The 18,854-nt window shown below is 44.0% G+C and overlaps 1 protein-coding gene across 1 annotated transcript; it reads right to left on the bottom strand.

Moving 5' to 3' along the window:
• Positions 1 to 864: 864 nt before the first annotated feature.
• Positions 865 to 2,210, bottom strand: LOC122011375 (mitogen-activated protein kinase kinase kinase 17-like). Its single transcript, XM_042567759.1, has one exon. The coding sequence runs from the start codon at positions 2,136 to 2,138 to the stop codon at positions 915 to 917; it is 1,224 nt and encodes a 407-aa protein (XP_042423693.1). The 5' UTR covers positions 2,139 to 2,210; the 3' UTR covers positions 865 to 914.
• Positions 2,211 to 18,854: the final 16,644 nt, after the last annotated feature.

The raw sequence follows: 18,854 nt of genomic DNA, 5'->3' as shown, positions 1-18,854 counted from the left end.
AAAAAAAGAAAAGTTTTTCAAAACTACATGATTCACCCCCTCTCACGTGCGTCTCGATCCAACCATCAGGATATGAGACCGAGACCGGGACAATATTAGCAATTGAGGTAGAGTCAGGGGGGATGTCAACAACTGAAACTGAGACATGGAGGAAGTTGGGATTTGAGGCGAAGATAGGAGGATGCCGGAGACTGAGACCGGGATGATGTTGGCAACTAAGACTAAGCCATGGGTGATGTCAGGATCTGAAGCTGAGACAAGGAGGATGTCGGTGATTGAGGTTGAGACTAGGACAATGTCGGTGACTGAGGCCGAGCTAGGGGCGATGTCGATGACTAAGACTGAGACATGGAGGATGTCAGGATCTAAGGCCAAGACATGGAGAATATCGGGATCTGAAACTAAGACATGGAGGATGTTAGCAATTGAGGCATGGAAGATATCGGGATTTGAGACTAAGACATGGAAGATGTCGGCAACTGTGACCGAAACCGAAACGATATCGGCTACTGAGGCCGAGCCAGGGGTGATGTTGGCGATTGAGACTGAGGTGTGGAGGATATCGACGATTGAGAATAATCAGGCATTAAGGATATTGATGACTAAGTCCAAGCCAAGGGCGATGTCGCTGAGACAGAGACAAGGAGAATGTTGGAATTAAAGTGTGATAGCTAATTTATCCTGGATCAAACTCAAATCTTTGAGATGAATATATGAGTGGGTTCAATTATTTTTAAGTCCCTTTTAAACCGAGTTTGGCACCTAATGAGTTAAGTTTATCCCACCTTAACTTTAACTTACAGCTTAGAACAGTAGAACTACTTTTAACTGAGAGGACACATGAGGGTATATGATTCCGCCACATCAAAAAACAATCAATAACAATATTTAAGAAAAAGAACGTCACAATATTTTCACAAGTTAGAGGACAGATTTAAACTGTCAAATTGGATTAAATCCTTGTCGAGAAGAAAAACTTTTGTGTCGTCATAATTACAATTGTAATGGAACAACAAAGTATCGACTGATCTAACCAGAACAGATTCCACAGAAATGGGATCAAAGTCAAGCATGTCCGCTTCGGTGACCGAATCAGTCGCCGGAGAGCTTTCTTCGCGGCCATGGCTTCTCACTGTCACCCAGTTCTCGTCCCACGTCCAATTCTGAGCTGCATTACCGGCCAATCTCTTTATTCTTTCAAGCGGGTCCTCCTGCGGCACCTCCACTTGGTCCAGAACATCCTCGTCGTCGGAGATCAGCTCCCAGAACGACTGATCCAGAGTGGTCACCGGAGAAACCCGGTTGAAATTAGTGCCGCAATTCGACGTGGACTGTGGATCCAGAGATCCGGAAGAAACAACGAACGGGTGGCGGAGGAGCTCCGCCGCCGTCCATCGCTCCCGCGGGTTCCTCACCAAACACTTGCTCAAGAACTCTTTCCCCTGTTCCGACATCGAGCTCGGAATTTCCGGTACGTCGGTGGAGAACGCGATCCGGTGGAGAGCGCTTACGGGGTCTTTGGCATCCGGCCACGGCGACCGTCCCGTAGCCATCTCGATCACGGTGCATCCCAAGGCCCAGACGTCCGCCGGCGCGCCCTGCTCCTCCCCGCGCGCCACCTCGGGCGACATGAACAGGGGAGTGCCCGAGATCGAGCACTCTGCCGCCTCGTCCGCCAGTCGCGCGCACCCGAAGTCGGCGATCTTGGCGTGGCCGCAGCCGCAGAGCAGAACGTTCCGGCTCTTGATATCGCAGTGGACGACTCCGGCGGAGTGGAGGTAGTCGAGGCCGCGGAGGACGTCCCGCGCGTAACAGCGGATGGCGGGCTCCTCGAGCCGGCCGCCGTGCTGCTCGATCGCGTCGGAGAGGGATCCCCCCGGCGCGTACTCCACGAATAGGTCGAATCGTCGGCAGAATCCTGGCGCCGGACCGGCGATGTCGAAGCCCAAATAGGAGACGACGAAGGGTGAGTCGAGCGCGGAGAGGATTCTCTGCTCGCGCTGCAGCGCGGCTGAGCAGCCTATGCCAGCGGACTTGACGGCGAAGATCTCGCCGGAGGAGGCGTCAGTGGCGAGCGACACAGTTCCGCAGGCTCCTCGGCCGATCATCCGGCCACGACGGTACTCGCGGATCGCCATCGTTTGAAATCGAAGGCTCGAAGCGCAAGGGCTTGTGGACTTCGAATCTTCTCTTCTTTGGATTTTTAAAAGTCCAACGGCGGCTCCGGTCGTGTTCCATGCGCCACGTGTAGACAACGGAAGAGGAAATCGCGTCAACGAACGCAGGCACTAATGTTCAATCGAGTACTACTAATTCAAAATTCTAATTGAATTTATTCAAATTAATTATCGCGTTACAGAATTGAAGACTGTTTCCACTGTCTTGTCAATTTAATTAACTACATGAGTTTACCCGTTCTGATATTTAATTAATCCACGTAGATGTAAATTAAGGGATAATATTATAAATCCCGACAGCATTTTTAGGGGAATTAGACGAGATGATTAAGGAAATAAATGTGTGTGTGAATACATTAGTAATTATTGAACGGGGTCAAAGTCATCTCCAATTCTGCAATGTTTTTGTATTGTGAAACACCGGGGCTCGGTGCATTCGCATTGACGGCCTGGTCAACTCGTTTTCCACGACGCCGGCGGTCGGAGCCCCTGCGAAACTTCCGTGTCCGTGTAAGTGCGGAAAGGTCAAAATAGTCAAATGCGATTGCGGTCAAAATCCGGAAAGATCGAGTCAACCGTTACGGGACCCCAATGTTTAATCACGAGATGCGGAATCAGTCTGACGTCACTAATGACCGAAGGCCGAGTCCATATCAGGCCTGGCCCAAAAAAACCCAACAACTTGTCTCAAGTTCTACGCTATAATTTACATTATAATCCTGTGTTTGGATAGAGTGAGTGAAGCTTTATTAACGGAAGAGGAATAGAGGTAAAAAAGAGGAAAGTGAAGTATTTATATTCTCCTTATTTAGGAGGGAGGGAAGGTTTATTAACGTAACATGTGTTATCATGTTTGAAAGGAGGAAAGTGACGATAATAAAGATTAAATATATGAAGTTACAAAATTATCCTCACTTTTATTAAAGATATATGCGTTCAAAAATCTAGTGCATCTTGTATATATTTATTGGTTAAGATTTACGCATTCAAATAATTGTAACTCATTTATTAAAGTCAGCATCGGTGTTAACGTCGAAATCGATATCAACGTCGGCGTCGAAGTTGGCATCTGCATCGGTGTCAAAGTCCGTCTCGACATCGACGGAGTGTGATCGTTGGGGGCGCGAGTCGGCGATGCTAGTATTTTTCATCGTGACACAAAAAATACTTAAAATAATGATTTTTAGAATTAATATAATAAAATAGAGATAAAATTAGAGTATAATTTTTTTAATTCCCCTTACCCTTCCTTACACCTCAAATCGGGATATAAAAAAATCTTTCATTTCATAAATAAGAAAAATTAAATCTTACCCTTCTTTGTCTTTCCTTTCCATATCTTACTTCCTCCTAAATAAAGTTTTAAGTTTCTCTTCTTCTTTTTTTTTAACCTTTCCTCGCCTTTCCTCACCACCTCCCAAACAATGCGTAAAAATAAAGAAGGACTTTTTATCAAACGCCACTCTGAGGTTATGGAATTATGAAAAGACTCACCATATTTTAATTTTTACTAAGGGGATGTATGTGATTTCAATAATACTGTTTTTTCGTCAACAAGACTTGTTTTACACCTCAATTCTTCTCACACAAAATACAGATTTTGACGGCATAGCAACTCAGGAAATCTGATGAAATTTTTTAAAACGGATTGTAGATTGATTAGAGTTTCAATTATCCAATCCTCACCTAGATGAAAGCTGCTATTAATTCTCACTCACTCAGAGAAAAAGAAATTACAAATTGTAGGAACTCAAAACATGATCAATACATCATCCTAATCCTTTTGTTTTATTGTTTAAGGACACAACTTATTCTTCATAAAAATAACAATTTTTTCTAAAAAAACTTTAATTTTCTATTAAAACTCTTACAGAATTTCTTAAAAAAACTAAACAACTTTTCAAAAGTTTAAACTAACTATAAAAATTAATAATTCAAATAACTTTTAATAAAATTAAATTCTTAACTAATTCTTAACTAATTAAATTGTAGCGAAGCTCATGAGTGTCTTTTGCCAAGTCAAATAATTGTTGACTTGTTTCTTCAATTATTATCTTTTTTATACCAGTATAATTCCTTATTTGCATTATTATCCTCCCTTGAAAAAAAACTTGACTTTCGACGAGTTGTTGACTTTTTCTCCTTGAATTATTTGTCTGCGAACTTAGGAAATAATTGATTCGATAATTCTATATTTTAATTTAAAGATCTCTTCTTTTGATTGCCATTTTCAATGAGTAAAAAAATATGTGAGTTTGTTAATTATGCGATAAAAGTGATGTATATATCTTTATTGAAATTATATAATGTGAAGATGATAACTATGAGAATAATTCTACAAAACCTATAATAAAGTCAACATACGGAGATGAATGCTTGATTTTCTCCCAGTAATTTTTTGGATGTCCCTTCCTATGAGAAAAAAATAAATGGACTTTATTTTTCATTTTTGAGAGATCTTCTTTTCGTCATGCCTTCCAATGAGCAAGGCAACATCTAAGTTTGTTGTATGATAAAAATGATGTCCACGTCTTTGTTGAAATTATATAATGGGACGGTGATAACTATGAGGACGATTCTACAAACCTATAACATAGTGAACATATGGAGACGAATGCTTGAATTTCACTCGGTAATTTTTTGAAGGTCCCTTCCTTTAAGAAAGAAATAAGTGCATTTTGTTTCTCTTTACACAATTCAATTTCGATATATCTTGTTTTTTTTTTTGTCATCTTTTCCAACGAGTATGACAAAAATGATTTTCATGTCTTTGTTGAAATCATATAATGTGAAGGTGCTAATATAATGTAAAGGTGATAGTAATGAGGATGATTCCTCAAATTGCAGTAACAAAATCAATATACAAACAAGAATGCTCGAATTTCTCCTCGTAAATTTGTTAAATATCAACTCCAACCCAAATAAAGGATAAAACTTATCCAATAAAAGATAAGAGTTATAGATAAGATTTGCTATTTAATTATTTATTTTTCTAGTAGATAAAGATGACGACTTGGTAAAAGATAATATGTGGTCAAGAGTGTTTTTCTCATGGATAAGAATTAGAATTTCAATGGCTAGGATTTAATTTAATTGAACGGTCCAGATTATATGAAGAGTACTATAAATACTCTACCTTGTATTTAGTTTCAATCATCAATCAAGTATCAATTTGTGAGTCAAAGTTTTTTGTTTTTCTTCTTTGTCTTAGAATTATAAGTGATCCACAAAAAGGGTGTTGTAGTGTTGTTATTGTTAGTGTAAGACAAGTAATTTATTTACTTGTTTGTTGGTCCAATTTTCAACAATTGGTATCAGAGCCAGGTTAATCAGAGATTATTCTTGGTGGAGCTATCTTAGATTGTGAGGAGTTTTATGCTTTACAAGTTTTTTAATCAAACTTGTTTGGTATAATCAAAGCTTTTCGACGTGATGGGGGACCTTCAAGTAGTAGGAGATATCAAGAAGCTCAACAACAAAAACTACAACACGTGGGCAACATGCATGGAGTCTTACCTACAAGGTCAAGATCTTTGGGAGGTTGTTGGTGGTAGTGAAGCTACGCAGCCGACAGAAGACGCCAATGGCATTTTGCGAAAATGGAAGATTAAGGCAGGTAAAGCAATGTTTGCCTTAAAGATCACAATTGAAGAAGAAATGTTGGAGCACATCCGAGATGCCAAAACACCAAAGGAAGTGTGGGATATCTTTGCTACACTTTTTTCAAAGAAGAATGATACAAGATTGCAACTTTTGGAGAACGAGCTATTGTCAATAGCGCGATGTGACAAGACGATTGCCCAATACTTCCACAAGGTGAAGTTGATATGTCGCGAAATTTCAGAGCTAGATCCATCAGCTCCTATTGGGGAAGCAAGGATAAAAAGAATAATTATTCATGGATTGAGGCCAGAATATCGAGGATTTATTGCTGCTATACAAGGATGGCCAACACAGCCATCGCTTCTTGAATTTGAAAATTTACTTGCAGGTCAAGAAGCTATGGCTAAGCAAATGGGAGGACTCTCACTAAAAGATGAAGAAGAAGCGCTCTACACCAACAAAAATAAAGGCAACTTCAAACGGCACACTGGTGGATCTAAAAAGGATGGCGACAAAGGAAAAAGCTATCATGGGAATGGAGGCTCTCGTCCAGGGGGAGCCTCGAAGAATTATGGTGATCGTAAAAAATTTTCTGGCGAGTGCTACAATTGTGGGAAGGTGGGCCACATGGCAAAAGATTGTTGGTCCAAGAAAATGTTCGTTCAAAGCAACACTGCTACTTCCAATTCTAAAGAGAATAGCGAAGATAATTGGGATGCTGAAGCTTTGATGGCTACGGAGGAAAAAGACTTGGCTCTCATAACAACGCCAGAACAGATTGACTACAAAAATGATTGGATCGTGGATTCAGGCTGCTCAAATCATATGACGAGTGATAAAGAAAAATTGCAAACTTATCTCAATACAAAGGAGCTCGTATGGTGGTTACAGCCGACAACTCAAGGTTACCAATAGCACATGTTGGTAAGACGGTAATTACGCCTCGATATAATTCTAACCAAGTGCCTCTTCAAGATGTCTATCATGTCCCAGGAATGAAGAAGAATTTACTGTCTGTGGCCCAATTAACATCTTCAGGTCATTATGTTCTATTTGGTCCTGAAAATGTAAAGGTATATCGAAACATCAAAATTTCAGAAACACCAACAATGGAGGGTCAACGATTAGAGTCGCTCTACGTGATGTCAGCAGAGTTTGCATATATAGACAAGACAAGAAAAAGTGAGACAACAGTTATATGGCACATGCGGCTAGGTCAGGTTAACTATTCCAAATTAAACATGATGATGCAGAAGTCAATGCTCAAGGGACTTCCTCAACTAGACATACGAACAGACACAATATGTGCAGGATGTCAGTATGGTAAAGCACACCAATTACCATATCAGGAGTCAAACTTCAAAGCAAAGGAACCATTGGAGTTAGTTCACTCTGATGTATTCGGGCCTGTTAAGCAGTCGTCAATTGGTGGTATGCGGTATATGGTGACATTCATTGATGATTTCTCAAGGTATGTGTGGATTTTTTTTATGAAAGAAAAATCTGATACCTTCTCAATGTTCAAAGAGTTCAAGCAGTCAGTCGAAGGAGAATTGGGAAAAAAGATATGTTGCTTGCGCACAGACAATGGAGGAGAATATAGCTCAAGAGAGTTCTCTCAATACTTGAGAGAAAGTCGAGTATATCATCAATACACTTGTGCCAACACACCACAGCATAATGGTGTAGCAGAAAGAAAGAACCGACATCTTACAGAAATTTGTCAAAGTATGCTGCATGAGAAGAATGTACCTGGACGTTTTTGGCTTGAAGCAATGAGGACTGCAGCTTTTATCATCAATAAACTTCCTCAACCAAGGTTAAAATTTATTTCACCCTTTGAGAAGTTATGGAACAAAAAACCTACAGTTAGCTACTTTCAAGTATTTGGATGTGTATGTTATGTATTTGTTCCTGATCACTTACGAAGCAAGTTCGACAAGAAAGCTATTAGATGCATCTTTGTGGGATACGATAGCCAGAGAAAGGGGTGCAAACGCTGCGATCCAACAAGCGAAAGATGTTACACTTCATGAAATGTAGTGTTCGATGAAGCATCTTCTTGGTGGACCACAGAGAAGGAGGTCTTGCCAGAATCTAAAGACCTTGAAGATAAAGTACAACAAAAGATGAGGGAGCATATAGTTCAACTTCAATCAGGTTCAGATGAATCAGGAGGTCCAAATGATAATGATGCAGAGCAAACAGTGGCTCAGAGTCCTTGGCAAACCGGCATATATCAACATCCAAATGAAGAAGAAAGGCCTAATGAAGTGGAAGAATTAACTCCACAATCTCAACTCCGAAGGTCAACAAGAACACGAAGGCTAAATCCAAAATATGCAAATGCAGCCATAGTTGAAGAAGCAGTAGAGCCTGAGACGTTTGAAAAAGCATCACAAAGTTCTGAGTGGATGACAGCCATGAAACAAGAGATTGATGCACTGCAACAAAATCAGACTTGGGATCTCATACCAAAACCAGGAGATGTGAAACCCATTTCGTGCAAATGGGTTTACAAAATAAAGTGTCGTCCAGATGGGTCAATTGAAAGGTATAAGGTTTCGTGATCAACTCGGCATAGTACAAAGGATTGGTGTTGAGGGGGAGTGTTAAATATCAACTCCAACCCAAATAAAGGATAAAACTTATCCAATAAAAGATAAGAGTTATAGATAAGATTTGCTATTTAATTATTTATTTTTCTAATAGATAAAGATGACGACTTGGTAAAAGATAAAATTAAATATGTGGTCAAGAGTGTTTTTCTCATTTCATGGATAAGAATTAGAATTTCAATGGCTAGGATTTAATTTAATTGAACGGTCCAGATTGTATGAAGAGTACTATAAATACTCTACCTTGTATTTAGTTTCAATCATCAATCAAGTATCAATTTGTGAGTCAAAGTTTTTTGTTTTTCTTCTTTGTCTTAGAATTGTGAGTGATCCACAAAAAGGGTGTTGTAGTGTTGTTATTGTTAGTGTAAGACAAGTAATTTATTTACTTGTTTGTTGGTCCAATTTTCAACAAAATTAGCATATGCTCCAATTTAAAAATTAAACTTGTATTTAAATAAGTTGGTAAGCTAAGTAAACAAGCATTATAACCAATCTTGTTTATAATATCACGAAATGAAGTAAATATGAAAGAATTTATGAGTAAATATGAAAGAATTTATGTTAAGTGATTTGTAAAATTTTAAATTGTTGTCTTGCATTACCAAATTATATCAAGTTATTTATCAAGAATTTAGATCATATGTTTGTTTATTTAGTTTTCTCATTTATTTGATGACAAGAATGAGTTATAGTTTGAGAATTTAAGTCATGATTATTATAAGTCAATTAGTCTTTAAAAAGGCCAGGTAAACAAGAGATTTTTCAGAGGTTGCATTATTAAGAGACTTGTTTAAAGTGTCGTCGCAAGGCTCTTCTAGATGGTCATTATAAATATCTTTTATCGAGGTTGAACTATAAGAAGATTGTTGGACAATCTTATAGTGGGAGATAGAGGGAAAAGATCCGAATTTTCAAAATTTAAATTCTGACTTATTTGTTAAGTTGACCTGAATTAATAATCTCAGACTGTCAAGTAGGAAAGAAAGAGTTACTTGGGATGATTGAGTTGGATAGAAAACTGGGTTGTCTTATATGCCTCAGTGTAGACTCCCGGCTGTCGAGTCTGAGTGTCGAGTCCGAGTACAGACTTTTGACTCCTGAGTGTAAACTTCCGACTGTCGAATGTCGACTCCCGACTCTGAGTGCTGACTCTCGAGTCCGAGTGCGAGAAAGAAGATGTCAAGACTCGCTTTTAAGAAGTTTTCTTAAAACAGATTCATTCTTCTTCGGCTACGCTTTGAGGTTATGATAGACGTCCATTTTTTCAAAATACAATCACGTACACAACCAAGTACTGGTTGTTCATGGCAAACTGAAAAAGTACTTGATTGATATCACGAGCAAACCATCGAGCAAAACTACAAGTAGAAAGAAGATTTGGGGCCAGTCTTCAATGATCGACCATTACTACATCGAAGGTTACGAAATCTTTATTAATAATAGTTAATACTTCCATTACTCTCTTGAGGGCAAACAAAAAAAAATATTTGTTGGTCTACTTGAATAAATTTTATCCCAACCGATCCAACATTCAACATGTATACATAAGTCAACATGGTTCATGAGAGAGAGCTTCTCTCATGTATTTATTCACATCATACATGCATATGCAATAATATAAACCAACACTAAAGTCATAAAACTTCCAATGTAAAATTAAAAATTTATTCACAATGAAATCTCCTTTTTCTGTCTCTTATTTTCTATTCACATTTCTAACAAAGATTTATTGACCACAACTCTTTAGATGATGATTTTAAAAATTGACTTAGGAAGATTGTCTCTTAAAGTTTGGTACGAGATATTTTTTCATTAGTTGCTTTTTCATTTCATGTCAATGTATAATAGGGTCTTGTCCACTCTAGGCACATTGCCAATAAGTTTTAACAAGTCCAATGAGCGCGAATTTGGTAAAATTGTGTTAGTCAAAATAGTTTCAATATCAGGTAACCAATTAAGAAATGTGATTGTGATCTTTTATATATATATATATATATATATATATATATATATATATATATATATGTCATTCCTAAATTGAACAAGATTTGAAGAAAAACAATTATAATCATTTCTCATCTAAATCTCATATATATATTTGGTGGTAGACTGGTAGTTATAGTGTTTTCTTTTATGATCATGTCTATCTAAATATTAAATGATGCAAGTAAACATGATGGATGATACTTAAATTAAATGCAAGTGAAAAAATATTAATGATGATATTTTTTTATAAATGATGTGATATAGGTATGATTCATAAGGGAGAAATATTTTATACTGAGATGATTCGAGTTTCGTTGATGCTAAAATTGTTCTACAGGTAAATTTGATCTCCTTTGCTTGTGATAGATTATGCTGTAGGTTGTCGTTGCAAAGAAGCAAAGATGATAGCAGCGATAGTGATTGGATGATAAAGCACAACGATGATTAAGTGGATGATGTGTGAAAATAATAAGAGTGAACGCGAAGCCTATTTAAATCCAAGAATGGATAGGAATAGGGAATTAATGATGGTGGTGACGAAATAAACGGTGAAAGGTGGAAATGTAGTAGAGATAGGTAGAGGATGTTGTGGAAGAAACAATGTATGTTGATGATGGGAGAAGAAAATCTCTATAAAAGTGATGGTGGAGAAGATGAAACAGTATTGGTTCAATATGACAAACGGATGACGATAGTGGCGGAGGAAAGAAAAGTGATGATCGAGAGAAATAATAACTATTAAGATCCTTGCTAGATTATATATATATTTATTTATATATAATTTTTAAGATAATTTAATCTTTTTCTATTATATTTAGGATTTAGATTTTTTTAACTTAATTATATCAGATTTTATACTCTATATTTCTAATATTAAATTTGAATTTAATAATATGATTAGTGATCCGGTGATAAGACCGGGGGGGCCTCATAAGGGAAAGTCCAGCGACACGTGGAGGACGGCAGTCAAAGGGGGGTCAACCCCATGGACTCGAAGAGCAGGCGGGACATGCCGATCACCAGGCAATGACCCCTATCTGAAGGGACAACCATCTGACCGGGAGCCCATATTTCCATATGGTCGAGCGGATAATCCGCCCGGCCGCGATACAACGCACGACTGAAGGCTGAGCCATTTGCCTGCTTGACCAGGGTCTCAAGCGATACGAGCCGAGCGGACGGACGACCCTCAACCTTCCCGGACGGACGACCACCTATGCCGGACCAGAGACGAATGCTCTGGCCGAGCGGCTTGATGGTCGATCCGAGAAGAGGAAGTCAAAGAGTAGAGGACAGTGTGAACGTCATCTCAGTAATCCCTGTTGCTGACAATAGGCATGTTCGAAGACCAGACCATACTCAGTATAGTGCGATCGAATGTTCTGCTGTCCCATCAAGGAGACGCTCAGACTGTAGCGATATGGAGTCAGACATGCTCTTCTGACAAGTCCATGCTGCGGTATGGGATATGACACATGTACACCTCGGTTTGTGTGCACCAAGTTCCCATGGCTCTATATAAAGGCCATTAGACTTCACCGGAGGTATGAAATCTTCAATCCTTGGAGCCACTTTCTTGTTTTTCCTCACCTGACTTGAGCGTCGGAGGGTCGTCGCCGGGAACTCTTTCCCGGCTCGACTTATTTGCAGGTTCGCCGGAGCTCCACACGACTAGTTGGAGATCTACGTCAGCAACTAGGAGAGCGCCACGTGCCCAGCGTCCGTTGGTTCAGCGATTCGGACAGAATCAATTTGGCGCCGTCTGTGGGAACGCTCCTGCATCCGATCGGAAGCAATGGACGAAGCTGGACGACAGCACACGGTGACGCTTTCCACGGAGGAACTCGACGCTCTGATCGAGTCGAGGGCCGCTAAACTTGTGGAACAAAAACAGAAGGCACAAGTCGAGCGGCCTGAGCAGCAGGCAACATCAGCATCAGGCGGCCGAGCGGAAGCACCGCAGGCCACAGTTGCATTCCATCGGGCCCTATTCCGCACTCCTCCTGAAGCCGCAGCAACTAATCGTGATCAAGGATCTTCTTCGGATGAAATGCCAAGACGAGATAACAAAAAAGGGAAAGCCCCCCGAGCGGACGCCTCGCCCGAGCGGATCAACCGTCAATTTTTAGAGGCTATTCTAGGAGACCCTCTGCCCAAGCATTATGTGCCTCCAGCGATCGGTGAATACAATGGAACAACCGACCCGGATGATCATTTGGGTGAGTTTGATAACACGGCTACCCTTCATCAATACACAGATGGGGTAAAGTGTCGGGTTTTCCTCACCACCCTCTCTGGATTGGATCGGCTCAACGGTGGTTTCGGAGGTTGCCGGACGGATCCATCACAAGCTTCAAAGACTTCCGTACGACCTTTCTCCACCACTTCGCCAGCAGTCGGCGCTACCAGAAGACGAGTGTCAGCCTATTCGCCATCAAACAAGAGCCCAGGGAGTCGCTCAGGGCTTATATCCAATGCTTCAACCAGGTGGCCATGGACATTCCAACAGCTACCTCGGAAACCATGATGAATGCCTTCACACAAGGCTTGGTGGATGGCGACTTCTTCCGATCGCTCATTTGAAAACCGCCCCGAGACTACGACCATATGCTACACCGGGCCAACGAATATATCAACGTGGAGGAAGCCCAAGCGGCTCGAAGAAAGGAAACTCCCATCGAACGGGCTCCCTACGCCGAGCGGAAGCCGCACACTGCTCATCAGCCGCCCTGAGGACCGAGGGCTGAAGTAATCCGCTCCCCCCATGCTAGGTCCCATGTACAAGAGGTAGCTGCAGAGCGGCCCAGACCAAAGAAAAAGGTATGGACCCCTATGTTCTGTTCTTTCCACCGGACGGACACACATAACACCCGAGATTGTCGGAGTCTTACTCTAATCGGCCACCCCGTTCCCCGAAGTGGCGGCCGCCGATCGCCATCGTCCGATAGGCGACAGAGAACTCACGGAGCCGATCGGACTATCTGATCGCCGACAAAGACAAACTCCCGAACGGCAGCATACTCCTAGGCGTGAATCTAGGGAGCGGCCTAGACCGTCCGCTCGGGAAGAAGAAAATAGGAACAACACTTCCCGAGGAGAAATCAACATTATAGCCGGCGGGCCGACCGGAGGTGATTCTAACCGAGCAAGAAAGGCGAGCGTCCGGCAGCTCCAGATCCATGCGGTCGGCTGCAGCCAGGAACGGGCGAGCGGACCCGAAATCAGTTTCGGGCCCAGTGACTTAGAAGGAGTTGAAGTGCCCCACGATGACGCTCTTCTCATCAAAGCGGTAATAGCCAATTACACTATTCACCACGTTTTTATTGACACAGGAAGCTCGGTCAATATCATATTCAAAAAGGCCTTCAACCAACTACAAATTGATCGGGCCGAGCTGCTGCCCATGACGACCCTCCTCTACGGGTTTACGGGCAACGAAGTTCAGCCGGTCGGACAAATCCGACTGGCTATCTCGCTGGGAGAGGAGCCGCTCAGGAGGACACGGACATCAAACTTTGTGGTGGTGGACTCTCCATCGGCATACAACGTCATATTGGGGCGACCAGCTCTCAGTGAATTCCGAGCGGCCGTCTCCACTTTCCACCAGAAGATCAAGTTCCCCGTCGAGGACAAAGTGGGAGAAGTACGAGGAGATCAACTAGCAGCTCGGCGATGCTACGTCGAGATGGTCCGAGCAGAAGCCAATGCCGCTCGAAAAACGCCTCGGATCGAGGTGAACACTATCACTGAAAAGCCACCCTCTTTGATTTATGAAGAAAAAGAGGAAGTGCAGATTCACCCGACCCAATCGGAGGCCACGACATTTATTGCGCCCGATCTGGAGGCGAGCCAGAAGGAGGCAGTGATCCAATGCCTCCAGAGAAACCATGATGTATTCGTCTGGTCGACGCATGAGTTGCTCGGAATTTCACCAAGTATGGCGCAGCACGAGCTCCATGTCCGACCGGACGCTCGGCCGGTGAAGCAGAGAAAGAGGGACTTCAGCGCTGAACAAAATGCCATCATCCAAGCGGAGGTCGAGAAACTCCTGGAGGCTGGCCACATACGCGAGGTCCAGTTCCCGAGCTGGTTGGCGAACGTGGTGCTAGTCTCCAAGCCGGGCAACAAGTGGAGAGTGTGCATCGATTCCTGGGACCTTAACAAGGCGTGCCCAAAGGATTTTTATCCTCTGCCTCGGATCGATCAACTGGTGGACTCCACGGCCGACTGCGAGTTGATATGCATGCTCGACGCTTATCAAGGCTATCATCAAGTGCCGCTCGCCCGAGAAGATCAAGAAAAAGTCAGCTTCGTTACAGCCGACGACACCTATTGCTATAATGTGATGCCGTTCGGACTGAAGAACGCGGGAGTCACTTATCAGCGCTTGATGAACAAAGTGTTCAAAGAGCAGATCGAGCGAAATCTGGAAGTATACGTGGACGACATTCTCATCAAGTCCGTCCGAGCGGCCGATCTCTTTAAAGATATGGAGGAGACTTTCCGAACGCTGAGGAGGTATGGAGTTAAACTAAATCCCCAGAAGTATCTGTTCGGAGCAAAAGGAGGGCGTTTCTTGGGTTACATAGTGACCGAGCGGGGTATCGAAGCAAATCCCAGCAAGGTGAAAGCTCTACAAGATATGTCGCCTCCAAGAAATCTGAGGGAAGTGCAGCGCTTGACCGGTCGGATAACAGCATTGTCCAGATTCATCTCAAAGACCGCCGATCAGAATCTCCCATTTTTCAAAATATTGCGCAAAGCCACTAAATTTCACTGGGACGAAGAATGTGATCGGGCGTTCGAAGAACTGAAGGCATATCTGAATTCTCTGCCCGTGCTAGCCAAGCCAGCTGTGGGTGAACCACTTTGTATCTATTTATCTTCAACTGAACAAGCAGTCGGCTCGGCACTAGTGAGGGCGAGTGGAGAAGAACCTGTATATTTTCTGAGCCATATTTTAAAAGATGCTGAATCTCGCTACACTGGCTCGAGAAGCTGGCTTTCGCTTTGGTCCTCGCCGCTCGGCGCCTCCGTCCCTATTTCTTGGCTCATACTATCATCGTCCGGACGAACAGCCCATTGGGAAGAGTGCTGTTAAATCCAGAAGCGTCCGGGCGGCTCATCAAATGGACAACGGAGTTGAGCGAATTTGACATTCAATACCAGCCCCGCTCAGCAATAAAGGCGCAGTCCTTGGCGGATTTTGTCACCGAAGTACAAAGGCCAGAACCCGAAGCCATGTGGAAAATATTTGTGGACGGATCATCCACTCGGCTTGGAAGCGGGATTGGAGTACTACTGCTCTCTCCCCGAGAAGAAAAGATGCACTTATCCGTCCGGCTGGAATACAGAGCTACAAACAATGAAGCGGAGTATGAAGCCCTCATAGTTGGCTTGCAGGCGGCTCGGCATGTTGGGACCGGACGGGTGACGTTGCATTCAGATTCTCAATTGGCCGCTCAGCAACTCTCCGGTACTTTTGAGATTAACAACGCTCGGATCAAACTCTACGCTGAAGCCTTTGAGAAACTTAAAGTCAATTTCAGAGAAGTCATTGTCCAGAAGATACCCCGAGCGGAAGACCGTCGAGCTCCGACGTTAAAAATCGAGAGACGAGCCGGCGTCTATAAACCCTCCGAGCGGAAGACTGTCGAGCTCCGACGTTAAAAATCGAGAGATGAGCCGGCGTCTATAAACCCTCCGAGTGGAAGACCGTCGAGCTCCGACGTTAAAAATCGAGAGACGAGCCGGCGTCTATAAACCCTCCGAGCGGAAGACCGTCGAGCTCCGACGTTAAAAATCGAGAGACGAGCCGGCGTCTATAAATTCTCCGAGCGGAAGACCGTTGAGCTCCGACGTTAAAAATCGGGAGACGAGCTGGCATCTATAAACACTCCGAGCGGAAGACCGTCGAGCTCCGACGTTAAAAATCGAGAGACGAACCGGCGTCTATAAACACTCCGAGCGGAAGACCGTCAAGCTCCGACGTCAAAAATCGAGAGACGAGTCGGCGTCTATAAACCCTCCGAGCGGAAGACCGTCGAGCTCCGACGTTAAAAATCGAGAGACGAGCCGGCGTCTATAAACCCTTCGAGCGGAAGACCGTCGAGCTCCGACGTTAAAAATCGAGAGACAAGCCGGCGTCTATAAATCCTCCGAGCGGAAGACCGTCGAGCTCTAACGTTAAAAATCGAGAGACGAGCCGGCGTCTATAAGTCCTCCGAACGGAAGACCGTCGAGCTCCGACGTTAAAAATCGAGCGATGAACAGGCATTTATAAAGCCGCTGGACGGATAGCTGTTCGCATGGCGCGACCCGGTTGTAATCGCCGACCCATAATCGGTCCTACTATAAAGACAAGAGTAAGGCCATTGTACGGCCGAGCGGCTCCATTATAAAGAATACTCAGCGTGAAAAAATTATTATGACTGAAACAAAGGCTAAGAAGGAATATTGGTCTAGCAAGCAAATAAAAGCAGATTTCATTTACGTCGAACGGCAGACAGACAAAAATAGTAATAACAAGGGTATTAGCGCCGAACGACGGGCGTACAAAAAACAGTTCAAATACTCCTCACTCATCAAAGTTAAAGAGGGCGTCCGGGATAGAGCCCATCATGACTGCCAGATCTTCGGAGGGGACAGACAGCTCGACTGGTAGGTGGCCCTTAGTCTTCAGATAATCAACCGTCACCTTGATAACCTCTTCAAAAGTTAGGGACAACTTATCGCTGAACTTTTCACCAAATTCGTCCGAGCGGACGAAAGCTTTGCGCACTTCAGCCGACCGGCCGGGCTCCCCATCTTGATATTCTTTGAGCGTGGCTTGGGAAGCGTTAAGGGCAGCCTGAAGATCTTTCAAAGCCCCTTCAGATTTTGCCTGGTCAGCCGAGCGGCTCTCCCGTTCAGTGGCCAGCAAGGCGTCCAAGTCCTTCACGCACTGTTCCAGCCCTCGGTTTTCCACCTTCATCAAGTCCATATCGTCGATGGCCTTGAGCTTCCGGGTGGTCGCGAGCTTTATTTCTTTATCGCGCTGCTTGACCAGGGCGTTGAGCCGAGTCACTTCACCTGCCAAGTCAGAGGATCTATTCCGCTCGGCTTCCAAGAGCTTCTTGGCCTTCTCCAAAGCAGCCGTGGATTGTCCTCTACTTTCGTTCGAGGTTTTGAGTTTTTTCAGCTCGTCCTCCAACTCGGCCAGGCGGTTGCTGATGGCGATCTGCTCCACCCAGTTCTGCGAACGGATGTGATCAAGTTAGAAGCTAAACCAAATTAGTCAACTAGACAAAGGATATACCCCAGTCGTCTGCTGCAAATTGCTGTCTCCTAGTTGGCTGGGGGTCATAAGAGCGATGCGAAGCCGAGCGTCCTCCCAAGCTTTGGCCAGAGGACCCGTAAGAGTGATTTGCTGTTCGGGAACCGTTGGCCGATCGACAGCCAATAAATATTCCTCCGATGGAAATCCCAGAACAGTTTTTATCAACCGCGGGCCGCTCAGATCATCTTGGGGCGCAGTTGCTGTGCCAGACGGCTCGCCAATTGTGGAAGGACGGTCGCCCAAGCGTCTTAGGCGACGCAGAGTCCGAGGAGGACTAGTAGGTGGCACCTCGGAGGCAGCCCGGGGGGAGCCGAGCGGCGTAGGGGTGCTCTCCGTGGAAACCGCTCCGGAGATCAAGGGAGCATCATCACCTCGCTCGGAACGCTGCTCATCGGATGGGGTCGGCTGAGAGGCTTGCTCTTGCCGTCTGCGTTTCCGAGTCGCCAGAGGAACCTCATCTGCCGAGCGGCCCTCTACCTCGGCTTGAGCAGAGGACGCGATATCGCCTCCAGCCTCGTCTAGAGAGACAGAAGCGGTTACGGCTTCAGGGACCATCTGAGTCCCCTCACCCCCTCCAGCTGCTGAGCCAGCCAGGACCAATCCCCGTTCGACGACCTCCTTATTCTTCGCCGCCTCAATCTCAGCGGCTCTCAACTTTAGCTGCTCGGTAGCTTTGGCGTGCCACATAACTTCGGCTGCAGAAGCAAAGAATAAATCAGTTAGATCAAAAGAAAGAGGATGATAAGAGCACTTACTCATGCTGCAAGGCAAGTCGGCTGGGACTGGGGACAAGCCGAATATATACAGCACTCCCGGAAGGAGCAGCTTGTCGATGTGGTAGCGCTGGCCGACCAGCCGGTCGGCTGCATGAAGATAGGCCGGATCGCCCCTAAACTTGCCGAGCTCCGATTGTGCTGGCATCGCCGTCTGTCATTTGATACGGAAAGCCGGTGGCTCGGGGAAACACATATAGAAAAAATGCTCCTTCCAGTGTTTGTTGGAGGTCGTCATATTATCGAAAAGAACAAAACCTATCCTAGATTGGAAAACGAAGGTACCCCACTCGGCTTGCTTAGGATAGTAGAAGTAGTGGAAAACTTTGGGGTCCAAGGGGATGCTATTCAATTTAAAGAGAATTACCACCCCGCT

Source organism: Zingiber officinale, chromosome 8A (assembly GCF_018446385.1).
Source record: "Zingiber officinale cultivar Zhangliang chromosome 8A, Zo_v1.1, whole genome shotgun sequence".
NCBI lineage: Eukaryota > Viridiplantae > Streptophyta > Magnoliopsida > Zingiberales > Zingiberaceae > Zingiber > Zingiber officinale.
The sequence above is the reverse complement of the archived record's forward strand: the minus strand, read 5'-3'. Positions and strand labels throughout refer to the sequence as shown.

Coding starts and splice junctions, on each gene's coding strand:
- LOC122011375 (XM_042567759.1), bottom strand. CDS start 2,138: ATGGCGATCCGCGAGTACCGTCGTGGCCGGATGATCGGCCGAGGAGCC.